This window comes from Pan troglodytes, chromosome 19, assembly GCF_028858775.2.
Source record: "Pan troglodytes isolate AG18354 chromosome 19, NHGRI_mPanTro3-v2.0_pri, whole genome shotgun sequence".
In the NCBI taxonomy this organism is placed as follows: domain Eukaryota; kingdom Metazoa; phylum Chordata; class Mammalia; order Primates; family Hominidae; genus Pan; species Pan troglodytes.
In genome coordinates, this window is record NC_072417.2 from 68,177,294 (window position 1) to 68,199,972 (window position 22,679).

Consider the following 22,679-nt stretch of genomic DNA (forward strand, 5'->3'; position numbering starts at 1 on the left):
TATTTAAGGAAGGCTTTCTGCAGAATTCACATTGCTACTGCTTTGCAAAGGTGAATGGAAAATAGATATATTTTCCATTTACAGATACAAAAAAACTAGGGCACAAAGAGTGAAGGTGACTTGCCAGAACATAAAATCACAGGAGCCAGCAGTCTCTTGGCTCCTGTGGCATAGTCATTAGATTGCTATATTATATTCATTTTCATATACCTTCATTTCACCTCTTAGACAAGAATAAGCTGAAATATACCAGAAAGGATATTGCCTTTTTTAAACATTGTAATATTGCCATGAATCTTTACCACTCAATTTAATGTTCGAGCAATTCCTCTGTTCAGGTTTGTATTTAATGGCTCTTAAATTACTCTTAGTATTTCTGATTTGACCAATAAAATGTGGATTTATTTAAGATATAATTAATAAAAATGGACATCGTAGGGTATATGCTTGACTTAATTTCAAATCCAAAGATATTTTATGTGTATGTATAATATTAATCTTAATAACTATTATTTTATGTTTTGTTTACATTAGTCATATATGCCTTTTCATGGATAATCTTCCAAGAATAAGCTAAAATTAAATTAGGAAATTAAGAGGTGAGCCAGTCTCATCATATGCCCTCTTTTGTATGGTCGAAGACCTTTAATTCTAATTTGTAATAATAATGCTCTTCAATTTGGTATCTCTTTGGCAATGATAGCTTAACCAAAATTGTGTTAATATTTACACATTTGTATTCTTAACTGGCTTCTGTTAGAGCTTATATTTTGAGATTTTGCAAAATTAAGGTAATAAAAAGTATATTTACATCACAATTTACTGTAAATAACTAATTACTTTTAAGTGCCTCATGTAAAGCCAGAAAAATGACTAGGAGCAATATTTTCAGATTGTAGCAATTTGATATTTGGGAATATAGGCCTTGAAACAAGGGACTAAGAAGTCACACTTGTTGATACTTTCATAACAAGTTGTTAATTTGGTGGTTTTTAAATATAGGAAAAATTATTGGAATCAGATAAGCAAAGGAAACAATTGACAGAAGAGCTCCAGAATGTGAAACAAGTAAGTATATGTATTTTGTATATATGTGCTCGTGTGTGTGTGTGTGTGTGTGTGTGTGTGTGTGAACATATGAGGTATAATTATAAAGCAGTGGTTCTTTACAATATCCCAGAGCTTCCTGATACATATTACATAATACAAAACAGCATAGAGCTTAAAAGCAATCACTTTTGGAGGCTGTACCTATGCTAAAGTCTTGCTACTATTGCTCAAAACAATGTTAAAACCTCTTTGAAATTGCTTTGAAAAAAACATATCCATAGACCAAAATAACCAATCTCATTACTTCTCCATTGTTTTTTCTTTTCTTTCATTTCCCCTTTTTTCTTTTTCTTTTTTATTTTGTTACTCATACTTCATTTTACTAAAGAACAAAAAAGTCATCAAGGCAGAGCATTTTTTACATTTATTTGTTAATAATAAAAAGCAAATATTTATTTTCACTTTGCATTATTCTTCAAAGAATTTGAGGTAGCTCACTATAAAACAAATATATGACAATATCATAAAATGAAAACCCAAATGACAAAATATAAATAAGAGAACATTGTTAGAGATCAACAGTGATCACCTGATTTTGAATCTCCCTCACACAGTCCCCCTAGAAAACATAAAATCAACAAAGAAAGCAGACAAAACCATACAGGACCCATATTTTGAATATGACTATGTGACAAAAAAACACCACAGCCTTTAAAGTACATATAAATGCAACAAGAAAAATAATAATTCCAACAAAACTCCTGAAGCTTGCCTTTACTGAAACCTGGAATACAGAGAACAGAGGAAGCAAGGCTTGAAAAATTCTGAAATAAAGAGTAGAGAGAAACTATGAATTAGATGAAGAACAAACAAAATCACCCCCAGAAAGAGAAAATGTAAACATAAATGCCAAAATACTGGCCATATGTCAAGACTTGGTGGTTCTTAGCACTAGCTACAAAAAAAGAGACTTCAAGGTATGAATGCAATCAAAAATGGCAGCCTTGAAGAATCATTGTTTCTGAGGAAGAACCAGATCAATAGAGAATGGATAGAATTCCTTGGAGACTTCGCAATGATGGGAAAGAAGGAAATAAGAAGGGAAAATTAAGGAGCTTATAGAAATGAAAGCAGAACACAACTTACTAATCCACCCACCCTACCCTATGACCATCAAAACAAGATCCATAAAAGAAACTGCACAGAAGAGAGTGCTCTTGAACTAAGAACTTTTTCTGTGAAATAAAAAAGTATAGAACAAAAATTCTATCTCCATCATTATAAAACAACTGAAAAAGTCAGATGATATCAATGAAAGCTTTCCTCCTGATGAAAACTTTCCAAAACAATTTAACCACAAAACTTAAGAAAAATGTAACGTCACACTCCATACTCAAGGGAATTTCCTCAAATAAGCATTTGGGCTATGAAAAACACATCTCAAATGAGAAACTTAAAAAATAGTAATAATAGATATTGATCACCCCCCAAAAAATCAGGAAAAAGTGAAATGAGAGTAGATAAAACTTAGGAAAGAAGGAAGAGACAAAATCCTATCAGAAATGAAAACTAAATTACAAGTTGCTCCAGGAAGAATATAATCAAGTGAAAAAGCAATGAAGAAAACAAGAAAAGCAACTAGGAAAGTGAAAATATAATCAAGAAGTAAAAGAGTTTCTTAAAGAAATCAATCAAAATAACTGAACAGCCTAATACTTAGAACTATAATCCAAGAAAACTTTCTATAATTAAAACAAGACCTGAATCTAATATAGGTACTGTGGAAATCTGACCTGGAAAGATTACTGTACAATATGTTCTAGTAAAATTATTAGACTTTAGAGGAAAATAAATGCACAGTGCCTCCAAGTAAAAAGATTAAGCAACTTATGAAGGCAATAGAATTAGACCAGCATTGGGTTTCTCAAAACAACATGCAAAGTAAGGCAATAGTGGAACAACATTTTCAGGACATGAAAGGAAAGAAAGAAAGTATACAAAAATGTTTTATATAGCCAACCTGACTTTAAAATATCAAGGCCATAGAAAACTAGTTTGTGATATACCAGTACTAAGGGAATATTTCACACATGATATTCCTGAAGACCTTCAGATAGGATGAGTTTTATCCAACTAAAAAATGCCTAAAATAACTTTGGAAAATGTTCCCAAATGGTGAGAACTTCATATATTTTATTGTACAGGTGAGACTAAAATGAGTCAGTGCATGGATGAAAAAAATAGCATGAACATTACATGTGTTAACAAAAGTCAAAAGATGCAAATTTTTTAATGGGAGGATAGGAAAGGAAAAAGAGGAAAACAGAATACATCATTTTGTTATATAAGCAAAGCGTAGCAGTCAATAAATATTTAAAACTGATATCAGATAAAAATTAGGTAAAAATAGAGGAGATAGAAAGCACTTAAAAAGTAATAATGGAAAGGTAACCTATAGAATGAAAATACAAACCTTCATAAACACCAAAAAGAATTTTTTAAGTAAAAAGGACACACAAAGAAATGCAGTAAATATACACAATAATTTCAACATAAGAAAATTTTATAGAACTGCAACCAAACATAATGGTTATCTTAATTAACATGAATAAGATCAACTCACCTATTTTTTAAAAAGTTTTTCAAAAAATATAGTTTGCCAAAACTGACCGGAGTAAAGATAGAAAGCCTAAAAGGCCATTTTCTGTAGAAGAGATAAAGTAAGTTATCAAGAAACTATTCTAGATAAAAGGACCAGGCAAGATGGTTTCACAGAGAAATTTAACCAAACCTTTGACAGTCTCAAAACTATATAAATTGTTTCAGAGTATAAAAAATGAAGGAAAATTTCCAAATTCTTTTCATGAAGCAAGTATAGCGTTGATGTATAAACTTAATAAAAATGGCACAAAAAAGAAGATACAGTTCGACTAGAAAAGCAATTAGAGGCATATGACTTGGAAAAGAAAAAATAAAACTGTCTTTTTTTGCAGATGATATGGTAGTAATCTGGAATACCCTAGAGAGTGATAAAAGTAACTCAGTAAGTTGATAAGCTAGCAAGATATAAAATTAAGATGCAAAACTAAATTGCATCCATATACACAAATAATAACCAGTTAGAAGTTTTAATAGTTGAAGAGAAACCAAAATTATATAGAAAAATAGGCAAAAGACCTGAACAGATAATTCATCAAAAAAGCTATAAAAATGTCCATTAAACAAATGAAAAGATACTCAATCTCTTTCTCTCATAATAAAAGAAATGCCAGTTAAATCTATACTACCATAGAACTTGTAGCTTCTAAAATCATTAAGTCAAACCGTCTAAAGAATGATGACATTCATTGGGGGATGACGAAGGACATCCCCAAATAAAAAATAACTCCAGAACCTAAACATTTAATAATAAGCAACTACCAAAGGAATTGGAGAATGAACATCATCAGACAAATTGCTCCTCCTGGAAGAGAAGCAGAATATTAACATGTACCTAGAAGTAAGAAGTAAAAATTACATGAAATGGTATTCTTTTTGTTTGTTTGTTTTTGTTTTAGACGAAGTCTTGTTCCATCCAGGCTGTAGTGCAGGGACACGATCTCAGCTCACTGCAACCTCCACCTCCCGGGTACAAGCGATTCTCCTGCCTCAGCCTCCCAAGTAGCTGGGATTACAGGTGTGCACCACCATGCCCAGCTAATTTTATTATTTTTAGTAGAGATGCAGTTTTGCCATGTTGGCCAGGCTGGTTTTGAACTCCTGACCTCAGGTGATCTGCCTGCCTCAGCCTCCCAAAGTGCTGGATTACAGGTGTGAGCCACTGCACCGGGCCTGAAATGGTATTCTTAGAGAGGTGTCACTCCTTTCTGTATCTTTTCTGAACAAGGAAAATTAAAAATACACCTGCCTATTTTTGTAAAAGAAATCAAGGGAGGGATAAACTACACAGCAATGAAATTGATTACCTACAACATGGGTAGATATGCATGTTAAGATACAGGAAAGAGTGACACTTCTCTAAGAATACCTTTTCATGTAATATTTACTTTTGTGCACATGTTAATATTCTACTCATTCGAAAAATATATTAAAAATTAAGATGGAAAGGGGAAAATAAACCTAAAACTGCAAGTGTACTGAAGAAAATGAATCTAATTGTATTTCAAATGAATACCATAATTATGGTAAGGAAAAAAAACAAAGATAGAACCAATTCAAGCAACTAGTGAATGCAGTATTTGTGTTCAGTGTTTTGTCAGGATGGAATTGAGTTGGGAAGGAATTTCATACAAGTCCTAAACCTTTTTTTTTTTTTTTGGTATGTTTTTTGTTTTGTTTTATTGTTTTAGTGGTGGGGCAAAGCAGTTCTGAAACAATTTTAGATGCTTTATAGGTCTGAGCAAATGTGTTCATTGTTGTTGAGAAGCAGAATCTCAATGAAAAAGAAAAGACAAAATAGAATGAATGAAGTCAAGAAAGGACCCTGAGTTGGGTGTGATGGTATGCATCTATAGTTCCAGCCACTTAGGAGGCTGAAGTGGGAGGATGGCTTGAGGCCACAGTGTGCTATTATGGTGCCTGTGACTAGCCACTGTATTCCAGCCTGGGCAACATAGTGACACCTTGTCTCTTAAAAGGAAAAAGAAAGAAGGAAAGAACTCTGCGGGATGGGCTTGAATTGGATGTATCATTGTGAATACATCATTTCTTTTATATATATGTGCATATGAACATGTATGTACACATGTGTATTATATATATGCATGTGTATATATACAGATGTTCCTCAACACAATGGGGCTATGTCCTGATACACCCAATCCAAGTTGAAAATATCAAGTAGAAAATGTGTTTAATACCCCAGTAAGCCTATTATAAAGTCAAAAAAGACATTAAGTCAAACCATCATAAGTCAGGGACTATCTGTATATGTATATTTTCCCTAGCTCTGTCAACTTAAAGGGCTAAGAAACAGACACCCTAATAACAGTGAGCACATTACTATATCTAAGTGTCCAGATACCACTCCCCACTAGAAGAAAGCCAGGCTACTCAGAGAAATGACAAATTTCAGAAACGAGGAAGGGTAAGTAAAATATAAGCCTGGAATATCTTAATATGCCAGAAAATAAGGACATGCTCAAAATGACAGGGGCATATCACAGGAACTAGCTTGAAGGGGCTTCCACTGGCCAAATATGGAAGAACTTGAGTACCAAAATAATTTAGTACAGTAATGTATTGCAGACTATAGAAGAAATCATAATTCACGGTATCATTCGTAAATTGATTAATTAATTAATAGGGAGAAAGGAGTACTTTTGCCTATAGTAGGATGTTGAATACTGACTGGTAATTGCAGAGAAGCTGCTAGATTTGGAAATCAGTATTTTATATCTATTTTAATAAAGACTTGATCAGGCATGAATCATTCAATGCTAAATTTAGGGGAAAATTTTGATGAAGAGCAGAATATTTACATGGTTTTAAAGTATCTCTCTACAAACTGCTTATTAATTGCAAGGGGGTAAAATAGCAATTATACAGTGGAGAAATCAGAAAACACCTTGACTAAATGTTGCTAAATGTGCTAAATGTTGATATCACCAATGAAGAACATATGGGCATTGTGTGACTCCAAATATGATGCCCAAAAAATGACTACAACATCACCTGTGTAATTTTCTGGGCGAGAATGTGTAACCTGAATCTAACCATGAAGAGATGCCAGGCAAGCTCAAAATGAGAGAAAGTTTTGTTTAAAAAAAAAAAAAAAAAAAAAGACGTGTATGACGTGTGTGTGTGTGTGTGTGTGTATGGGTTGTATTCTTTAGAAATGTCAATGCTATTTTCTTAAAAAAAAAAAAAGGTAATAAAAGTTTACAGGTTAAAAGATGCTAAAGAGACGTGAAAACTAAATACAGCATCTGACTCCAGACTGGATCCTCTACCGGAATGGGAAAAATGCTATAAAGGATATTATTGGGTCAGTTGACAAAATTGGAATACAGATGGTAGATTAAAGCATTGAATTGATGTTAAAATTCCTAAATTTGTTAACTGTACTGTGGTTATATAAAAGAATATCCTTATTCTTAGGAAATATGTGGTTATATAAGAAAATATCCTTATTCATAGGAAATATTGGAGTTTTTAGGTATAAAGGACCATGATATATATAACTTACCCTCAGATGGTTAAAAAAGTGCATGTATATTTATATATACGTGTGTGTTATTTACACACATATATGTAATTGCATTGTGTATAAATATTACATATATGAATAAATATGTGAGCGAGATTGAGAACATGCAAAATCTCAGCCACAACCACTTACTATCAGTGGCTTACAAGAATATATTGTTTCTCACTCATGAACATGTTGGCAAAAGGATGAACCTGGGGAATTAGGTAAATCTGGGTAAAGGATATGAGGATATTCTTTATACTATTCTTGCAGCTCAACTGAATATTTGAAATTATTTCCAAAGTCAAGTTTTTTTAAAGTCCTCTATTTTGGGGCCAATTTTCGGACCCTGATTTTATTAAATATTTTTGTACTTTAATTGATATGACTTTTTAGTGCTTTTCATTCTGTATCTTTAATACCTCCATGAGTTTATATGGCCAGATCTTTTTACATTTTATTGTTTGCATCCTGAAAATGGACATTTACAAATCTTTCTTGTTAGTTTTTATATGTAGGATAAATTAGGGGATTTTTCTCCTAACTTTACATTTTTCTTTTCTCCTAAAGGCTTGGAATATATAAACTTTAGAATATCAACCATGATTGATAAAATAATAATTGTATTAAAGGCTGATGTAAGATGTGAATCTAAAGAAAAATAGCAGTTTTTTTCTTTTTCTAGCAGTACCTACTTTTTCCACATGAGGCCCTCCTGTATTTATTTCTGTGAAAGGATTAGTTTCTGTTATTAAGAAAGGTCATGTCTACATGAATAAGTAATCTAAGGCTAATTTGTATTAGAATTTAATAAGACAAAAAAAGAATATATGAAAAAATATATAAACAAAAGAGAGAATCTTATATGGTTCACAGTGAATTGGCCAAACACAGTGGCTCACGCCTATAATCCCAGCACTTTGGAAGGCCAAGGTGGGTGGATCACTTGAGGCCAGAAGTTCAAAACCAGCCTGGCCAACATGGTGAAACCCCATCTCTACTAAAAATACAAAAAAATTAGCTGGGCATGGTAGCACATGCCTGTCATCCCAGCTACTCGGAAGGCTGAGGCACAAGAATCACTTTAACTTGGGAGGTGGAGGCTGCAGTGAGCTGAGACTACACTGCACTCCAGCCTGGGTAATAGAGTGATATTTCATCTCAAAAACAAAACAAAAACAAAAACACAGTGAATTGGCCTAAGGATAAGTGCAGTAGATAATGGGGTTTGGAGTTATACCTTTGGTTTATACCCTGACCCTGCTCCTTGCTAGCTTTTGACCTTTGTCAAACTACTTCACCTTTATGGGTCTCAGCTTCCTCATCTGCAAAATGGGTTTGATAATAGGATCCTTCACAATAACATTAGAGGTATTAAGATAATACACATAGATGATAATGTGTATAGCACATACCACTCAACAAATATTACAAATAATAGAAGAAAAAATATTAAGAGGTGGAAATGATTTGTATTAACTATTTAATAAAGAGGAGGAAAATGTAATTTTAACTGAGGGCATAAGGGGACTTTTCATAGAGAAGGTGGCACGTGAGCTGACCCAGACACAGAAAGGCAGAGCATTTCAGGCTGAGAAAACAGCATGAAAATCATGGCATAAAAGGGGAAATTTGCTTGTGTTTGTGGTCAAAATAAACCTTTTCTATGCTAACTTTAAGTTATTTGTTAATATATTTCTGTCTTCATGTCTGAAAAAGTGTTAATAATACCTACCTTATAATTTTTTCATAGGACTTGAGAATTTAAGAGCCTAAACCTGTCAGGAATCTAATTTTGAATACTAGTTTTGACATGTATTCTTTTGTCAACATCACTATCAAAGGCCCAGGAACATAAGGGAAACACGGAAAGATGAAGCTGTTAGGAAATGACATTTGGGTGGGTGTGTTGGGGCCTACACATATAAGCAGTTGAATACCAGCCTAAGATCTTAGAGGACTGCCATTTAAAATATTTGACAAGGAGAGAAAAATGAACAACTGTCTCCACGTATAATCTGACCCCACTCTTTCTTTCATACTCCATAACCAACTTGTTGGGCCTACTTTTTAGAAATCACAGAATTTTGCCACTTTTCACCACTTCCATCAGTGGTCTAAGCCGCCATCAGGTCCCACCCGTGTTGCTATTATAGCTTCCTACCAGATCACCCTACTTTTACCCTGCCTCACTCCCATACTGTCTAATCTGAACAAAGCAGCCAGAAATATTGTTTTAAAACTGCACTTAGAACTCTCCAGGACTTTCCATCTCAGTCAAAGTAAGGCAGAAATGCTGCAAGTAGAAACCTCCAAGTAACTGTTAAAGCCTAAGAGAGCCTACATGACCTGCTGTCCTTTCCCCATCCTAACACTCCTTTTAAAGTACCTCAGCTCTTTCCACACTTCTCCCCTCCACCCATTTACTCATTCTCCAGCTCATCTGGTCTCTTTGCACCATCTTTCCTCTGACCCTTACTGTGTGTGGAGGAGTTTCTTTTAGTATAACTATTACTATCTTACATCTTAAATAATTTACTTATGTTTTGCTCTTTATCTGTGTCCCCCAACTGGAGGATAAGCTTCATGAAGACAGCTATCTTGGATTTGTTCTCTGATTTATCTTACAACAATAGCTGTTATTAGGTACTCAAACATTTGGTGAATGGATAAAGGGATAAATGGAGGATATACTTTAAGGTTAAACTGACAGCAAGTTGGGAAGTAACCGAAGATCAGATAAAAGGCTGTTGTAATAGTCTAGAACAGCAATGTCCCTTAGAAATATAATGAAAGCCACAATATATTGCTATATTTTCTAAGAGCTACATTTTTAAAAAAGGAAAAAGAAACAGGTAACGTTAATTTTAATATATTTTATTTAGTTGGATTTATCTAAAATATTACTTTAGCATGCAGTAATAGTTTTAAAATTCATTATGAGATATTTTTACTTTTTTATACTGTATCTTTGAAATCTAGTGTTTTTAAAATTTAGAGCACATCTCAATTTTTACACTGAATTTTCATTGGAAATACTGGATCTGTGCTTAGATTTAATAAAATTTACAGTTGAAAAAGTAAATTCACATACTCAAATTGTTCCAAACTTATTTTTAAAGTTTCTAATGACTGAATTGAATACCAAAAATCTTTTTCTTTTAATGTTTACATCCACACTAACAAAACTATTTTATTTTCTAAGAAGAATTTGTTTTTAAGCAAGATCTTTTCAAAGCTACATCTGTTAAGTACCGTCACTAATTCTTGTCAGCTCAGTATTATTAGCATAAAATTCAAGCCTGTGAGATGGAGGCTGCAGTGAGCTATGATCATGCCGCTGCACTCCAGCCTGGGCAACAGAGGAAGAACCTGTCTCAAAAACAAACAAAAAAACTGGCCAAGCCCAGTGGCTAATGCCTGTAATCTCAAAACTTTGGGAGATCTGCCAAGGCAGGCAGATTGCTTGAGCCCAGCAGTTCCATTCCAGCCTGGGCAGCATGGAGAACCCCCGACTCTACAAAAAATATTAGCATCAAATTCAAGGAGTATTACAAATAACAAAAGCAACTCTAAATTTAGCAGTATGAAGAAAGCATACTTCAAAATTTTTTCAGTTTTCATAGCCAATTTATGTAACACTATCAGTAATTAAGATCTACATATTAGCTTATAGTAGAAAAATAGGTAAAGTCATTATTTTTTATTTATATTATGAAAAAGTTCAATTTCACTATAAATTCTTATACTTATCTAGCTTCATAAACTTTCCTTTTCCTTGTAGTTTGTAGTTTAACTCATTTACATGCACTGATATTAGTGAGAAAATGCCATTTTCTTTTGTCTGGTTACTGAATAATAGATGCACATTCCTTTTGTTTAAGAAAACCTTTAATTGCAGTTAAAAGTACAGAAAATCTTTGTAAATCTCTTTCATAACTCAGCCAAGAAGTATTGGCAAATAACATAGCATCAGAAAATGTATTGTCCTCCTTTTTTCTTTTAACAGTTTTATAAACTACTGATGACTCAATTTCCGTGCGTATACTAAACAGTGTTAGCAACTGTATCTATGATGCTTTTCATAAAATCAGCTTGAGAAAACTAAGCACAAATATTTTCAATATGTATCATACGGTGGAATAAAACAATAAAGCAGCCTCTTTCTTCTTTGAAAATGTCAATAAATTCAAATTTTGTTGTTGTTGTTGTTTCTAATTTTACTTTGAGTTCTGGGATACATGTGCAGAACGTGCAGATTTATTACATAGGTATACATATCCCATGGTGGTTTGCTGCACCTATCAACCCGACATCTAGGTTTTAAGCCTTGCATGCAGTAGGTATTATCTTTATGCTCTCCCTCCCCTTGCTCCACCGCCCGACAGGCCCCAGTGTGTGATGTTCCCCTCCCTGTGTACATGTGTTCTCATTGTTCAACTCTCACTTAAGAGTGAGAATATGCAGTATTTGGTTTTCTGTTCCTGTGTTAGTTTGCTGAGAATGATGGTTTCCAGCTTCATCCATGTATCTGCAAAGGACATGAAGTCTTTTCTTTTTTATGGCTGCATAGAATTCCATGGTGTATATATGCCACATTTTCTTCATCCAGTCTATCATTTATGGGCATTTGGGTTGGTTCCAAGTCTTTGCCATTGTGAACAGTGCCACAATAAACATACTTGTGCATGTGTCTTTATAGTAGAATGATTTATAATCCTTTGGGTATATACCCAGTAAGAGGATTGCTGGGTCAAATGGTATTTCTGGTTCTAGATCCTTGAGGAATCGCCACACTGTCTTCCACAATGGTTGAACTAATTTACACTCCCACCAACAGCGTAAAAGCATTCCTATTTCTCTACATCCTCTCCAGCATCTGTGTTTCCTGACTTTTTCATGATCGCCATTCTAACTGGCATGAGATGGTATCTCATTGTGGTTTTGATTTGCGTTTCTCTGATGACCAGTGATGATGAGCTTTTTTCATATGTTTCTTGGCTGCATAAATGCCTTCTTTTGAGAAGTGTCTGTTCATATCCTTCACCCACTTTTTGATGGGGTTAATAAATTTAAATTTTCGATGCAACATAGCTGGAGCACCATTTATCATGATGAAAACTTGTTTTTTATTATCTACCTGAAACTCTTTTTTGACAGATGTAAAAGGGTTAAAAATATCTACACTGCAAGTTTGATTTTTTTAGGCTGCAAATCAACATTTTATCATAAGTTTGGACACCCTTTGAGGCAGTACATGCCTGAAGGATGAATTTGGTGGTGTCTCTTGCATGATATGGCCCACTGAAAGCTATTTTAATCAATTGATCGTTGATATTCTTAGAAAGTTCTTATAGTCGATGGGCATTTGTTTTATTACTTAATTGAATATCCTCCATTTTTTATGAAATACGTTTCCCAGTATTTTTATCATAACTGAAATTACTATCTCAATCTAAAAATGGTTTTCTTTTTTGTGCAAAAATTCTAGCCATTTTATAGTTACAAATGTTGGACATTTACTTCTGGTGACTAATTTTATTTATTTTTTTTTTACTGCTAATACGAAACTTCTTATCAAATTCACCATTAATTTGCAAAAATGGCTATTAATATTGCTCACTTTATATATATTTCAAAATTTTCTTCTACAGTAAACACACTTTTTGCAAATTGCAATTGCATTGTTCCAGTAATATTACTAGCTAATTTATCTCCATTTTATTCTGCATCAGTAGTATGTCTTCACTTTACATTTAATTTAAATTTAATTTTATCCATACTTATTTTATGGACAAATTTTTACTAAATACAAAAAATAATTATAGCCTAATAAAAATAAGTATTTTAATTTAATTACTAATATGATTTACCTAGGTATCATTGTAACTCAGGCTGATTGCATAAAATATTCAGATAAGCCTACTGTGTGTACATATTGGTGTGTAAAAAAGGATTTATAATTAATTAATTTTTTGACACTGACCACATCAGTTACGTGTTTATGTATACTACTCAACTGACTCATGTGCCTGACACAGACATTACAGTTCAACAATAATATCTTAAATGATGCAGTGATTACAGTGAGTTAGAGTTCTACCAAAACAATAAAGTCTTGTTTTGTGAAAAAATAGTTTACATTTCTTGAGTTTTTAAACTTAAATACAAACTAATTATAATTAAATTAAAATATAGTCAACTAGCTATATTTCAGGTGCTCAGTAGCCACATATAAGTAGTGGCTACTGTGATTGGACAATGCTGATCTAGAACTCTACATCCTTTCTACTCAGAGTGGTCAGCAACAGGAGAAATATCAGCAATCAGGAACTTAGAAATGCAGTCTTAGGTCTCGTCCCAGATCTATAGAATCAGAATCTACACTTAACAAGTCTTCAGGTGATTTGTTTACACCTAAAATTTGAGAAGCTCTTGTCCAGAAAATAGGCAATGGAGGATTTAACTGGGTAATCATAATAGTAATATACCAAAAAGGTCTATGCAGAAGACACCATGAGGATAAAGTCCACCAGATTTAACAGTGATAAAATGTGCAGTAATAAGGAGAAACAACAGTCAAGTCTTTGTAATTTAGTGACTGAGAGGCTGTAATGATGCAATCAACAAAATAAGATAAATGAGATTGAGGGTAAAGATGTGTGGATTCGGAGTAGTACTTAGTATATAGTTTCCAGTTTAAACAAAAATAATTAAAAATACATGTATACATCTGTGTATACAAACCCACATGCATACATACTGAAACACCATTCATTTCATAAACACCGTAAAAAAACGTAGACTACCCGAAATCAACCCTGAAAGTGTCCAATTTTAAAATATGTTGACCATGGATACTATTCAGCTTTTCTTATGTACATAGAATGATATTATTTTGTTAAGAGGATTTTGATGATACAGACCTATTGTTAATGAAAGAGTTCCTATGCTTTAGTGAAAATACCTTTCCATTTTTCCAAAGATTGATTTCTTTTTTCACAATAAATAAGTCTTTAAAAATTATAAATACAGAGTATGTATAACTCTTCTCTTAAAAATTTTTAAAAACTAGAAATTTAAATGGTGTGAAATTTGGCAGTTTCTTTCCTTTGATATCCTTTTGAAGATCTTGACACCAAGTTACTACAGTACTAATGATCATCCCATGTAAATTCCTTAAGCACATAGATAACCTAATTATTAAAACAAGCTGTGAAGGGCTCATTTTTCACTGGAAGGATCACCTTCGTTGTTTTATTCAATCAGGGATAGCTACCAGAATACCTACTCACTGTTTTGAAAAGAATTGGCTGTACTGTTCTCTAAAACTCAAGTATTTTTATGAGTTTTTGTGTCTTACAGAATAACCGAGCTTAAGTTTAAAATCATGAGCACAATTTCCCATGAAATTGTTGTTATTTTTTCTTCAAGTTCTAACAACTTTTCACAGGCATGGGCCACTCTTAGCGACTTCCTTTGATCAACAGCTTTCTAAAGCCTACTCTCACACTTAAGTTGTTTTTAAAGTTTCTTTCAGCATAGTGTTATGACCTAAGGCAGCAATGAATTGGTGAACAGTCCAAAGCCAAAATATTTAGCTTGTCTGAACCAGTCTTTGCCCTAAAGAAACATGGGATATTAAGCATTTGGCAAATTCTCTGGGTTCAGATAAGCCCAGTTGTAGTTGGCCTCACCTGTGTAAAGGTTGAGTTCAGTTCTTGAGAAGAGCATGAAGTCCTGAGGCAGAAATATAAGGTCAAATCAACACAGGATTCTCTGTGGACAATTGAGGTTGAACATGAATCAAGTAACAGCTAGTGCAGCTGACATGTGAGCTATCTTAGTTTTCAGATGAAGCAACAAAGGAAACCAAGAACAAATTAAATGTGTCTTTAAAAGGAACAACAATAATAAGTGATTCCTAAAGTACTTTTCACATTTTCACACTTTTAAAGATTGTGTTTCTTGTGTATTTATTTAAAAAGCAGTAAAGCCTCTAATTTTCAGAATTGATGTGATTTCTCTTATTTTTCTTTAGTGATTAAATTTTTACTAGTTTTTCAGTATAGCACTAGTAGGTGTTTTAAGATGCTATCTCATCTTCAGAGGGAAAAAGAAGAAAAATACATATATTTGTCAGTCTTTTCTGTTCTAAAAGCATGCTGTAGTAAAATGTTCCTGTTTCCATTTCAGATAGTCACTGTGGCCTCAGAATGCCAGCTTTTATTTTCTACCAAAAACCCTCTTTACTCAGATCCCTCATGCTATTCTTTTATAGCCACAGCCACATCCTACCTTCTCCCCTAACACCTGGCAAACACTAATCTGTTCTATATCTCCATAATGTTGTCATTTCAAGAATATTGCATAAATGGAATCATACAGTATGTCATCTTTTGGGATTGGTTCTTTTTACTCAGCAATAATTCCCTTGGGATTCGTCTAGATTCTTGTGTGTATCTGTAGGTTGTTCCTTCTTATTGATGAGTGCATTTAAAACTGGTTAAATCTAAATAAAGTTGTGGGTTGTATCCATGTCAGTTTCCTAGTTGTGATAGTCTATTACAGTCATGCAAGATGAAACTACTGGGGGAGGTTGGATAAAGAGTACATTCTCCTATACATGCCTGTAATCCCAACACTTTAGGAGGCCAAAGTGGGAGGATTGCTTGAGACCAAGAGGTCAAAATCAGCCTAGGCAACCAATCATGACTCCATCTCTACAATTATCTTAAAAGGCTTTTTTTTTTTAAATATATACTTTAAGTTCTGGGATACATGTGCAGAACGTGCAGGTTCGTTACATAGGTATACACGTGCCATGGTGGTTTGCTGCACCCATCAATCCATCATCTACATTAGGTATTTCTCGTAATGCTATCCCTCCTCTCACCCCTGACCTCCTGACAGGCCCCAGTGTGTGATGTTCCCCTTTCTGTGTCCATGTGTTCTCATTGTTCAACTCCCACTTATGAGTAAGAACATGCAGTGTTTGGTTTTCTGTTCCTGTGTTAGTTTGCTGAGAATGATAGTTTCCAGCTTCATCCATGTCCCTTCAAAGGACATGCACTCATCCTTTTTTTATGGCTGCATAGTATTACCTGGTGTATATTTGCCGCATTTTCTTTATCCAGTCTATCATTGATGGGCATTTGGGTTGATTCCAAGTCTTTGCTATTGTGAATAGTGCTACAATAAACATATGTGTGCATGTGTGCGTGTGTCTTTATAGTAGAATGATTTATAATCCTTTAGGTATATAACCAGTAATGAGATTGCTGGGTCAAATGGTATTTCTGGTTCTAGATCCTTGAGAAATCTCCACACTGTCTTCCACAATGGTTGAACTAATTTACACTCCCACCAACAGTGTAAAAGTGTTCCTGTTTCTCCACATCCTCTCCAGCATCTGTTGTTTCCTGACTTTTTAATGATCGCCATTCTAACTGGCGTGAGATGCTATCTCATTGTGGTTTTGATTTGCATTTCTCTAATGACCAATGATGATGAGCTTTGATTGGTGTACCTGGAAGTTGGAAAAGGCATTTTTAAAAGATTTTTTAAAATCTCTTTGAGAAAAGAAGTTATAAAGCTCTTATAGTGATAGACAGCAATCTGGTTGAAGAAACTTATTAAACAAACTTAGTTGGATTTTTTTTACATTAATTCCTTTTTTGTGATTCAGAAAGTGACTCCTGTATTCTCCACCATTAAACTCTGACCAAGAAACAGCAGTGAGCTTGGAGAAGGAACACCAGCACATAGCTTTTGGACAGCCCAGCTGGCATTCCTGTTTGCGCAGACACCAACCATACCTAGTGATTCATTAGAGGTGAATGTAGCCTTCTAAGCAAGCATTGGCAAACAAAGGTGTCTATTTCAAAATTATCATTTCCAAATAGTTGTTTGTCTTTTTAATTGTAGAAAAGATCTTACCATCTTAATGATTCTAAGAGAAATTTTATTATCCTATTTATAATATAGAACTCAATTTAGAATCACAGAATTTTCAATGTTGGAAGAATCTGCAATTCTTCATAGAAACCTTCCAGTTCATTTGATTATTACCTATAGTAGGTTGGCCTAGTTAGAACTGATGCTGTTAAAGTTCTAGGTTCCATACTATGAGCCACTTATTTTCTGGCTATTTAGGGACCACATGTCATACTTTGGCATCAATTGTACTATAAGCTCTATAGTAACTTATAAGGGAGACCTGGTAAGAGAATTTAAGAAACATTTCTAAATGCGTGCTTTATATGGAGTCATTGTGAATGCTAAACATACAGTTCTACAAGGAGCTCTCAATCTAGTAAGCAAAAATAAAAATAGAGCAAAATCGTCACTTTCTAGAAAGCATTTCATAATAGGTGCCCTGTGGCTGGTGAGTTGTTAGAGGCATATCTATATAGAAAAGTAGGCATTACTCCCCATAATTTTCTTTGCTTTACTAAAAACAAATACACATCACTAAAATTCCATTATTCAGTTGCTAAGAGAACATCTTTAAGGGTATATTTTAAACATCTACTTAGAAGCTGAACATTTTGCATTTCTTAATGTTAGAGCAATATAAATTAATTTGGCTGACAAACTAGTAAATTTTACCCAAGGAGGAAGTAGTGATAAGGCAGTTAATACTATAAAACTCTTATCTTGACAGTTTACTATGTGAGAAACACTTTCTGTCCCTTACTTCAGTATGGGACTCATGACATTGTGTTAAATGATTTATTGACAAGCTATTTTAGGGTTAAAAACAAGACTTCTCTAGTCATGCCTAATCCCACATAAATAAATCACCATTTGGAAATATTGCTTTGATTAACCGTCATCCATGTTAGATATCAAAGATTGTCTGTAACCATGGATTTGAAATTAAACTGTGAACTTCATCACAGTTCTTCAGTATTGAAGGCAGCTGATTTCCTGATGTGGTTGCTAGTGGTATTCTGCTACCCCTGCCACATGCCCTTTATCTTGTCTGTGTCCCCTTCCCACCACTGCTTTTTCCTCTTTCCTCCTCTCATATTCTTAATCACTGTTTTTCCCCTTTCACTACTGTAATTATAAGATCTCTTTACGTTGTAGTTATTAACCCTATTTCTACCAATTCTGGGGCATATTTCCCTCTGTCTACAAATTGCCTTTCTAATGTTTGTTTGAGATGGAGTCTTGCTCTGTCGCCCAGACTGGAGTGCAGTGGCACAATCTCGGCTACTGCAACCTCCAGCTCCCGGGTTCAAGCGATTCTCCTGCCTCAGCCTCCTGAGTAGCTGGGATTGCAGGCACGCCACCCGCCACCCGCCACCATGCCCAGCTAATTTTTGTACTTTTAGTAGAGACAGGGTTTCACCATGTTGGTCAGGCTGGTCTCGAACTCGTGACCTTGCGATCCACCCGCCTCCGCCTCCCAAAGTGCTGGGATTACAGTCCAATTTTTTTTGAAGTTTTTAAACATAAGTGTTTTTGTGTTGTCAAACCTTTGTCTTTATGATTTTTCGTTTTTTATAACTTTATTTAAGTTCATTCCTAGTCATATTTCAGATATATATTTACCTAGATCCCTGTAATATCTTTCTTTAATTCATCTAAGAAATTATTTTGTTAGATATATGGTATGAGATGAGGGTCTGCACTTTTCACTGTTTTTCCAAATAGTTGTCGCAACCACTTTTATTTTGTGTTATCATCATTATCATAGATTAAATTCTTACATAATATAGGGTCTGTATGGGGCTATCTGGTCTTTCTAGTTGCTTTTTCAATCAATATTTATTAGGTAAATGACTGTTTTATCTAACTCCTCTTTGGTCAGTACCAACTATTGCTGCTTTATGAAAGCCTTAAATTCTTGGGCCATATTTCCTCTTGTTTCTTTATTTCTTGTTGTTTCAAAATTTGCTTACCAGTTTTCACTGATTTATTCATCGACATCAACTTAAGAATCTTTTTATTTAGCTCTTGTTATGTCTCGCTTTGAATTTAGAATTCTTGGTCAAATTCCTCCAAAACAAAATTTGATGAAATTTTGATTCCAATTTAATTAAATCTCTAAAGGTTAATGTGGAAGGGATATATTTCTGTTTTAAAGACAGATCTCCCTTAAGTCCCAAATTTCAGATGAATTCTAATATTTAACACCCCAGAAGTTGCTTTTGAATTGTACCATTTTTCAATGAAAAGAGTTTAATCTGCAATTATGAAAGGAAGTTTCCAATACTATAAATTTTCCCTTTTGTGTAACCAGAATTGGAGAATTAGGAAAGTAGCTTTTTTTTTTTCTATGTCTTCATTAAACCAGAAAATACATGTTCAGGGTTAAATATATTTTTCAAAGAGGATTGTAACTAATATTTATATTGTGAACAAGTTTCATATGATAAAATTTATCAATTAGATGTATTTTTATATCTGTCCTTGATTAGGGACTCCTGTTTATAAAGGAGATTGAAAATTGTTTCTTTGATTTTCTTTGATGCTTAGAAGCAGAAATCAATTTTGCACCTTTTGGAGAGTAAGGCAGCTGCAGGTAAAAAAAGTTGAAAGCTCTTGGGAGGGTTAATTAGAGCTAATTATAATCTGATTGACCTGTTTTTCTTCCAAAAGCTTAACCAATCTTTCTTTGCAAAATGAGCATGGATTTTACTTTATCACACAAACTAAAGAAAATCTTTGTTTCTTGAAGTTCTAGATATCCATCATTATTACACACTTTATAAATGAGTGTTGCTACCTAAACTGTGGAATCAAGGATTAGGTAAGGTTGAAAAAGACCTTCAAGATTATTTAGTCTTAGAGAACATGCACTGTATTTCTCATGATGGAAAATTGTGGGTTTTGTTGTTTTGTTTTGTTTTGTTTTGTTTTGTTTTGTTTTGTTTGAGACAGAGTCTCGCTGTGTCACCCAGGCTAGAGTGCAGTGGTGTGATCTCAACTCAGTGCAACCTCCACCTCTCAAATTCAAGAGATTCTTCTGCCTCAGCCTCCCAAGTAGCCGGGATTACAGGGTCCTGCCACCATACCCATCTGATTTTTGTATTTTTAGTAGACATGAGGTTTCACCATATTAGCTATGCTGATCTCAAATTCCTGACCTCAGGTGATCCACCTGCCTTGGCCTTTCAAAGTGCTGGGATTACAGATGTAAGCCACTGTGCCTGGCCAAAAATTGTAATTTTTAAGGAAATATAAATTAATGTTCATAATTTTAAAATCTTATATTTTTAATGAAAACAAGAAATAAAATTGACAAACAAGTATAATTGTCATTTTTAGCATTGGTATTTTCTTCATTCCACTTAGTCTTATTTGCTTGATAAATACTGTAAAAAGATTTTTTTAAATTTATATAAAAAGAATATAATGCAGCCTGGCATGGTGGCTCACACCTGTAATCCCATCACTTTCGGAGGCCGAGGTGGGTGGATGTCTTTAGATCACCTTGAACCTGGGAGGCGGAGGTTGCGGTGAATCAAGATCATGCCACTCCACTCCAGCCTAGGCGACACAGTGAGACTCTAAAAAAGTAATATAATGAAATAATTTGCCTATTATTATATGGTGTTTCTCAAAGCATAGTTTATGATTGTTATTTTAATTGTTAAATAAAATGTAGTTCTAATATTCCCATAAATCTGAACCCTTTTTTGAAGAAATTTCCTATGAAAGCTTCTTGCCTAATAAAGTTCCTTAAGGCAGTTTTTGTATATGAAAAATGAAATAGTCATTTTCATGGTTTGTCAACTCAGTTATATCTCATTTTATGTTAAGTAGAGTACCTGCTCATATTAGATAGGGTTTTTACTCTCAGAGAGATTGTGTTCTAATTTCGGCAGTCAAGACCCTTTGATTTTAGAAAGTTGGGTAATAAAGCATTTTAATGACAGTTCAAGATAGCAGTTAAGAGTACTAAATATGTGATTAATTACAGACGACAAATCTAAAAGATAAAAAGGAGAGAAAGATCATTTATACAAAAGTAGAATGGAAAAACAGATAAGGTGAAATCTGAGATAGATTTTGAAGGACAAGTAACAACTAAATGATGGAAAAAGGTGAAAAATATATATACCTAGAGGATTAATGTGACCCAAAGTGTCTTGGAAGTGGAAGAATTTCACCTGGTAAATGTGGTAAGTTAATGTACTTGGATATGGGAATCATGTGAGAGTTAAGTGGACTAAAGCTAGTAAGTAGGTTGATTTGGAATAGGTAGTAGAGAACTTTGAAGAATGAAGAATGAGGATATATTTTATCATGTACCATGTTGTTAGGTTTGTTACCTAAGGTGGTACTTCATCAATATTTTGAGGAAATCAATCTTTCAGAAGTATGCAGAATACAATAAAGAACACAGTAGGCAGGGTGATCACAGATGTGATTTTCATAGTACCCAAGCATGAGAGGATAAAGACATAAATCAGTAATACAGTGGTTAGAATGGAAATTAAGCAACAGCTGCAAATTACATTATAAATGAAGACTTCACAGTGCTTAATTACTGGTTAGGTAAGGAGGAGGAGGAGTTGGCTAGATGAGTCATGGAGGGGGAGTGAGGAAAGAGAAAAGAAAGCATATGTCAGAGGTCTGTTAAAAAGTTCTACGAATCATATTCTCCCCCATACACATTCATGCCTGAGGGGTGAGTTATACCTTCATTTGTCAATATCTGCAAAGCATTTTGGGATTATCCATTGAAAGGTATATTATATATATTTTAACAAATCAGACTCATAAGTCAAGGAAACTAGATATAACTTGCTTTTAAACATTTTAATTCAATAGCCCTTTTCCTGCAGTAACCCTTAATTTTTTTCACAAGCTGTAATAGTACCAAGACCAAGAAGGGCTTTCCAAAGAGTGGATGTAGGAAGCTGATAAGAGAAGTATTCTTTAGGGCTTGGTAGCATAGGTTACATTGCACAAAAACATTATATCTCTTTGCAGTCTCATTTTTCTCCTGTCACCTATTGACATTTTGAAAGATTTACTGATGAACTTAAAAATTGCAGAACTTTTAAATTTAGTGATGTGAATGTGTTAGCCTAATTACAGATGTGCTACTGCAATTAATGCTTTTTCCTTCTACTATAGGGAGCCATTCATTACAACTCATAACTAGAGGAAAGGGCTTTACATGATTGTTGCTAACATTAAAAAATACATGTGCAAATTTTGTTTCCAAACAACTCTCCAAAGTTCAAGAGCTGGTGTTACTAATTGAGTGCCTCAGGAAAACCCTTAATAAATTATTTTGTCTAGCTCTTTGATCACACAGGTGATTATGTATATTTTTTCAAGGTAAGAAAGAGGAAAAGGAAAAAATTGTGCCAAGAACTATTATAGTTTCTTTAATTCTCTTGTGAGAGTAGTTTTGATCTAATAAAATAGGTGTGATTTTCCATTATAAAAATGAGCAAACTGAGTCTTAGAG

General features: G+C 33.8%; 1 protein-coding gene across 7 annotated transcripts in view; it reads left to right on the forward strand.

The window, feature by feature from the left end:
* STXBP4 (syntaxin binding protein 4) overlaps positions 1-22,679 on the forward strand; it is a 242,518-nt gene that overhangs the window by 77,704 nt on the left and 142,135 nt on the right. For all 7 annotated transcript variants that reach the window (XR_010153343.1, XR_010153342.1, XR_010153344.1 and 4 more), the window contains one exon: positions 1,003-1,068. Coding sequence is in view for 4 of the 7 variants with exons in the window: in XM_523800.9 (XP_523800.3) it covers positions 1,003-1,068 (66 nt within the window). In the remaining 3 variants the exon portion in view is untranslated. The remainder of the gene's footprint in view (positions 1-1,002; positions 1,069-22,679) is intronic.